General features: G+C 45.0%; 1 protein-coding gene across 1 annotated transcript in view; it reads left to right on the plus strand.

The window, feature by feature from the left end:
- Positions 1-6,342, plus strand: part of ZNF786 (zinc finger protein 786) — a 10,561-nt gene extending 4,219 nt beyond the window's left edge. Inside the window, exons 2-3 of the mRNA XM_012662093.1 lie at positions 2,888-3,040; positions 4,292-6,342. Of these exons, the coding sequence (XP_012517547.1) occupies positions 2,888-3,040; positions 4,292-6,342 (2,204 nt within the window). The remainder of the gene's footprint in view (positions 1-2,887; positions 3,041-4,291) is intronic.
- The last annotated feature ends 835 nt before the right edge of the window (positions 6,343-7,177 follow it).

Consider the following 7,177-nt stretch of genomic DNA (forward strand, 5'->3'; position numbering starts at 1 on the left):
GTGAACCACCGCACCCAGCCTACCCTGTATATCTTTAACCTCGGATGTCCCTACCTTAAAACTTTTACAGTGGGGTCTAAAAAATTCAGAAAAGCTAATGTTATTATTCCCTGGAATGAGATTTTGGAAGGTTATACAATGAGGTGTTTATGAGTAACTATCTTTGCCTGGTAATGGTTATGGATGTTCTTCTGGTTGTTTTCCTTATTCTTTATATTTCTTCTTATTTATCAAATATGGTTTTTTGTTGTTTTTTTTGAGACAGGGTCTCTCTCTGTCGCCCAGGCTAGAGTGCAGTGGCTTCATCATAGCTCACTGTAACCTCCAACTCCTGGACTCAGGCAATCCTCCTGTCTCAGCCTCCCGAGTAGCCGGGACTATAGGTGCATACCACCACACCTGGCTAATTTTTAAATTTTGTTGTAGAGGCTGGGCATGGCATCTCACACCGGTAGTCCTAACACTCTGGGAGGCCGAAGGCAAGGATCGTTTGAGGTCAGGAGTTTGAGACCAGCCTGAGTAAGAGTGAGACCCCGTCTCTACAAAAAATAGAAAATATTAGCCAGGCTTGGTGGTATGCACCTATAGTCCCAGCTACTCAGGAGGCTGAGGCAGGAGGATTGCTTGAACCCAGGAATATGAGGCTGCATTGAGCTATCATGGTGCCACTGCACTCTAGCCCAGGCAACAGAGTGAGACCCTGTCTCAAACAAAAAAAAAATTTTTTTTTCTGTGGAAACAGGGTCTCACTGTTGCCCAGGCTGATGTCAAACTCCTGGCCTCAAGCGATCCTCCCACCTCAGCCTCCCAAAATGCCAGAATTACCGGTGTGAGCCACTGTGCTGGGCCTTAACAATTAGTCTCTTCAGAGAAGCATCTAGTCAAAGCTGACAGACTGCTGCTTCAGTCTTACCGCCCGCCAATTAATTCCCCAAAGGCAACCACTTTTAACCATTTCTGTTTCAGTTCTCAAAGTGGTTTTCTCCAATCTAACTATGCTTACACTAACTTTGTTCCTTGATTTATCGAGTTTAGATAAGCATTAATTAATCGCTATGAAAAAGCAGGCACTGGCTCACTTGTGCAATCCCTCTTCTATCTCCTTTTTCCCTTTCTCCCCAATTTTTGATAGTTTTTTGTGCCTCTATTGTTAGCTTTATAATTTAATATATTTAAACTTCTAGATTGTGTTCCATCAACTTTTTATTAGATCTCTTGTCTCTTTTAGTATTTAACGATAAGGTAAGTAGTTCTCTAGTACTTCCTTTCATGTCTCCTGCCAGTTCATGACAGCAATACCAATTCCTTTATATTGCAAGGTTTCTAATATTTATATTCTGTTCTGTTAAGTTTTCCAGGCTGTATCTGTGGATTGTTTCTGAAACATGTAATCTAAAATATTGTTATTTTCATTGTTACTGAAGAACCAGTTAAACTAATTGAATCTATAGAGAAATAAATATAATTCTATGTCATTAACCTTGTGCCACCCCAAAAAGTATATTCCAAGCATCAAATCAAATGTATTCTCTTTTTTTCTCATATTCATCAGTTCAAAATTATGCCACATTTCAATTTGATTCACTGTTAGGCCATGATTATTTTAGATGTGGATTTTTCTTGAGTTTTTAATTACTTTTTTTTAACACATGCTTTCATCATATCTCTATGATTATCCATCCTCTTAATCACACAGTGACATGGACCTTCCTGCCTTCTGTCTGTTCTCCCCGAACCTATATATTCAAAGCAATTCCAGTCAAAATCCCAATAGGGCTTTTCATGGAATCTGATAAACTGATCCTAAAGAACATGGAAGAACAAAGACAAGGATAGCCAAGACAAATTTTTGGAAAAAGATGCAAAGTGATTGTCCTATCTTACAGCAAGACTTACCATGTAGTACTATGTTAGAGACAGAAAGACATCTGATAGCACTGCATGTTGTCAAGATGTGAAACAAAGCAAACACTCCTACTCTGCTGATGAGATTGTCAATCAGCACAGCCACTTTGGAGAGCAATTTGGTAACATACCGTAAGTTGGAGACACACTTACCCAGGGATACAGCAGTTCACTTCGAGCTGCCAGTGCTTGTGTGTACTCATAGAGGCATGCCAGTGAACAGAAGAAAGAAAAGACTGATTGTGATATATTCATATAATCAACTACTATCAAATGAATGAACCCAAGTATTTCAAAATGGAGAAATTTTGAAAACATAATTTGTGAGAAGAAAAGCAAATTGCAGTACATATAATATGGTATGGTTTATGTAAAGTTTAAAACCAGCATTTTATGTATTTAAATGCATGTATTTAAAAACATACATAGGAATGATAAACACCAGATTCAGGGTAGCACTTACCTCTGGAGAGGGATATACAGGGGCTTAAAATGTGTAGTATCATATATTTTAAAAACCTGAAGTATCATATGGAAAGATTTGACATAGTTAGATGGCACCTAGGTTTTTGCATATTTTTCTCCATGTGCTAGAAATATTTTTAATAAGGCATTGTTTTTAAAAATCCTTTTCACTGAATAATTGAACCCTTGAGATATGGCTGTTATTAAATGGTTTAAAAATATTGAAGCATTTGCCATGTTGTTTTTGCACAAAATACAGCATTGCTATTATAGATGTATGGGGACCATGACAGAATTTAAACACAACGAGTCTAACAGGTCCAGACAGATTAGGAAGCACTGGTATGATGTGGGGGCACTTTTGTTCCTCTTTGTGTAAACCTATAACCTGGTTTTTGACATCTGTTCTCATATAGTGTCCCAGGAATGAATTTTGAGAAATTTAGAAATAACTTAAATGTGCTTTAAATTTAGTGCTGAAGGAAGCCAAACTACCCTGTCTGACTTCTCTGTACAGATGATGGACTTCCCAAACCAGAACTAATATCCTGGATTGAACAGGGGGCAGAGCCCTTCAGGGACTGGAGGGAATCACAGAAATCAGGAAACATAATTTGCTCCTCTGCTGATTTGCATTTTGATCCAGTTATTGAGGGACAGCTGTTTTGGGGTGAGTATTTAGGAATCAGGGCCCTGACTTTAAGACATCACATTCAGACTTCTTAATTTCCCTTTTCTTATCTTGTCTTCCTATTTGAGCTAATGCTTGATGTCTCTGATACTCTAGAGAAAGGCAGTAAAGCATAATGGTTAGAAGTGTGGCTTCTGGACCTGAGTCTGGATCTTGCCCTTTCTGGGTGACCTTGAGCAAGTTATTGAACCTTTCAGTATTTCAATGCCTGACCTATAAAATGAAAAGAATGAAAGTGCCTATGTTACAGGATTAAATGGGTTAATGTATGTAGTGTTAAAACAATCCCTAGCAAGAATAAGAGCTCAGTAAATGTAAACTTCTCAGTAGGAGGTGGAAAAGGAACAACAGCAGAGTCTGGTTATCCAGATCTTTAGGACCAGCATGGTTTCTTCCTATGTAGAGACTGTTGTCTATTTGAATACTTAAACCTTAGCTCTCCTCTTTCATTTCTTGTCATCATGGGAGAGCCTGAGATTTTGGGATCCTTAAAAGTCAGTATTAAAGTACAGAATGAAAAAGTCAAATAGTTTTAGTTTTTAGCTGCTTCTTTCCCGAACACAAAGGAGGTTTTTCTCCACAAATTATTTCACTTTCTACTTTCTATTAATAATTCTTCCAAGAAACCTTCTTAAAACATTGGTAGGAACGGGAACAGGGAGGGAGGAATAGAGCCGAGCCTTGCCTGGACCCAGGGACAGGACAGCTCGTGGATTACATGTGACTGTGGTATCAGTCAGGGCTCTGTTAGGAACTCACTGCCGTCATCACTCCAGGGGTGTCTGTAGTCATGGGGTAAGTCCCGAAGTCATAACAGTGGCAACACTTACAGAGTCCATGTGCTCTCCCAGCACCATGCTAAGCACCTCGTGCTCATTACTCATTTAATTTTACAATAATCTTCTGTACTATTGTTCCACAGAAGGAGCTGAAGCCAAAAGAGATTAGCTTGACAAATGGGATTTGAACCCAGGCAGTCTGACTACAGAGCTTAGACCCTGCGTTTGTGATCTGTCTCTTCCTCTTTTCAATATTAATATGTCTGTTAGGTTCAGCACTTACCAAACTCACTTTGGACATGAAATAGAACCACACTATATGGTTGTGTAGCTCAGTGGAAGCTGGATTCCCAGGGCACCACAGGTCACCCTTATGGATCATTTTATTGGTGACAGTCTTTAGTCATGCCATAGACAGGAATACTGACTGAATTTTTGTTTTCAATTTCAGGAAGCCAGCAAGCTGTGAATTCAGGAGAAACCAAATGCCATTTCCAAGTAGATCCTCTTCAGAGCCAGTATCCCTTTGGCCCCTGTTTTGGAGAAAGGGAAGAGGTTTCCTTCAGGCCTGCCCAGGGCATCACCCTCATGAGCCCACAGAGACATGACGCTCAGGCTCTAACTCCAGTAGTCCACAGCTGCAGCGAATCTACCCAAAGAGAAGGAATCCCAGGTCCCAGAAATCTGGGTCTCCCTGGTTTGCAGGAAGTCCCCTCCTGGAAGAGCGCCCAGCACCCCTGCCCTGTCTGCGGGAAGAGCTTTTGGAAGAAGAACCACTTAGTAAATCATCAGAAGAGCCACTCGAAGGACCTGCCTCAAGCCTGGAAGAAATTCAGCAGAGGAGCTGATGTGCAGCCGCAGCGGAGTACCCCTCGGGCACAGAGGCACTTCCCATGTCACCGGTGTGGTAAGAGCTTCCGCCTGAAGCAGCGTTTGCTGAGACATCTGGCTGCCCATCCAGGGAAGAGCCCGTTCCAGTGCCCTGAGTGTAAAATGTACTTCCGGCAGGAGCGGACCCTTCTCAGCCACCACCTCGTGCATACGGGGGAGAAGCCTTCCCAGTCCCGGGAGTACAACCAGAGCTTTCCCCCGATGGACAGCACGCAGGCTCACCAGTGCTGGCGGGGTGGGGACAGGCCAGCCTCCTGGAGAGAAGGCCACGGCGCCTTCGCCAGTGCACACTCAGGACAGAAGCCAGGCCGGTGCCTGGACTGTGACACGCAGGCTCAGCCGCGGGGCCATGGCGCGGAGAGGCCCTGCTCGTGCACGGAGTGTAGCCAATGCTTCCCTACGAGGTCGCTGCTCGCCAGCCACCTCAGAGTGCGCTTGGGAGAGAAGCCCTTCGAGTGCCCAGAGTGCGACAAGCGCTTCCGCCCGAGCGGCCTGCTGAAGGTCCAGCAGCGCGAGCACGGTGGAGAGAGCCCCTTTTCTTGCGGGAAGTGTGGCAAGGGCTTCGCCAAACAGTGTAGACTCGCAGAGCACATCCTGGTCCACAGTGGGGAGAAGCCTTTCTGGTGTGCGGAGTGTGGCAGGAACTTCCGTCAAAGGGGACAACTGCTGAGGCACCAGCGGCTGCACACGGACGAGAAGCCCTTTCAGTGTCCGGAGTGTGAGCGGAGCTTCCGCCTGCAGAGCATGCTCACGGCCCACCGGCGGCGGCACGGCGCAGAGAGGCCGTTCTCTTGCGGCGAGTGTGGCAGGGGCTTCACCCACCAGTGCAAGCTCCGGGAGCACCTGAGAGTGCACAGTGGGGAGAGGCCCTTCCAGTGCCCGGAGTGTGACAAGAGCTTCCGCCTGAAGGGCATCCTGAAGGCCCACCAGCGCACCCACAGCAAGGAGAGGCCGTTCTCCTGCGGCGAGTGTGGCAAGGGCTTCACCAGACAGTCCAAGCTCACGGAGCACTTCCGCGTGCACAGCGGGGAGAGGCCCTTCCAGTGCCTGGAGTGCAGCAGGAGCTTCCGCCTCAAGGGGCAGCTGCTTAGCCACCAGCGCCTGCACACAGGGGAGAGGCCCTTCCGGTGCCCGGAGTGCGGCAAGAGCTACCGCGTGAAGGCCGACATGAAGGCCCACCAGCTGCTGCACGGCGGGGAGATGCCATTCTCCTGCGAGTGTGGCAAGGGCTTTGCCAAACAGTCTAAACTTGTCGAACACATCAGGACACACACGGGCGAGAAGCCTTTTCAGTGTCTGAAATGTGACAAGAGTTTCCGCTTGAAGGCACAGCTGCTCAGCCACCAAGGCCTGCACACGGGGGAGAGGCCTTTCCGCTGCCCAGAGTGTGACAAAAACTTCCGCGAAAGGGGACACATGCTTAGGCACCAGCGCATACACAGGCCCGAGAGGCCCTTTGCCTGTGGCGACTGTGGGAAGGGCTTCATTTATAAGTCTAAACTTGCTGAGCACATCAGAGTACACTCAAAGTCCTGTCGTGCTCCAGATGAGCCTGACATTAAGAAGAGGCTCAGCCAACTCTTTGCAATGATAGAGGCTGATTGGAGTTGAGGCAGACAGGGATAGCCAAGCACTGAGCAGATCTGATGTTGCCCGAGAGCCCACAGCCGACAGTAGCCAAACCTACTAGTAGACAGATTGTAGGAGCGGGGGTCCTTCTTGGAGCAAGAATGTAATACAAGTTAGGAATATGAGACACCAAAAAGGATTTTCGGTGCCAAAAAATCACCAATTATATTTTTTGTCCATTGATAAATAAAAAGAGAAATTTGTTCTTCCTACTATCTTAGGTGATGGTTTTTGCCCAAATGCCAAGCCAGCTCTAAAATGTCAGCTTGAATTAAGACAGGAGAAATCCCTCCAGTACCATTCTCAAAGCTGAAAGGATGGGGGCAATTCTTATTCCAGAGTATGATCCTAAACTGGATTAAATCCAATGAATCTTGTTGCAGGCCTGATATGCTGTTGGATTTGGATTGAGTTAATTTATTTTGAAATTGATAGCAATAAAATGAATTGTCTGAATCTTGTTTATGTGAATGCTGAAGTTTCTCAGCAGGTTCTGTAGTGATTATGCGTAGTTCTCTTAAGGAACTCAGCAAAATTCGGCTAATCCCAGTTGAAGAAACAAAACTGAAAGTGCTATGAGGTATGGAACCAGACCTCAGGTAAGACTTTGGAGCAGGAGATACAGATTTAAAAGTTTCATAATAGAGATACTAATTGAAGCTGAGAGAGTAAATGAGGTTCCCAAGTGAATATTTAAAGCAGATGACTAAAAGCTGAGTTATGACAAAACAAAGTTAAACAGCTTAATCAGGAAGCATTACAGGCAACAACAGTTTATTGTGGAGAGTTTTGAAGCCAGTGTTAAAAATAAACATGA

Source organism: Propithecus coquereli, unplaced genomic scaffold, assembly GCF_000956105.1.
Source record: "Propithecus coquereli isolate 6110/MARCELLA unplaced genomic scaffold, Pcoq_1.0 Scaffold75, whole genome shotgun sequence".
Lineage (NCBI taxonomy): Eukaryota > Metazoa > Chordata > Mammalia > Primates > Indriidae > Propithecus > Propithecus coquereli.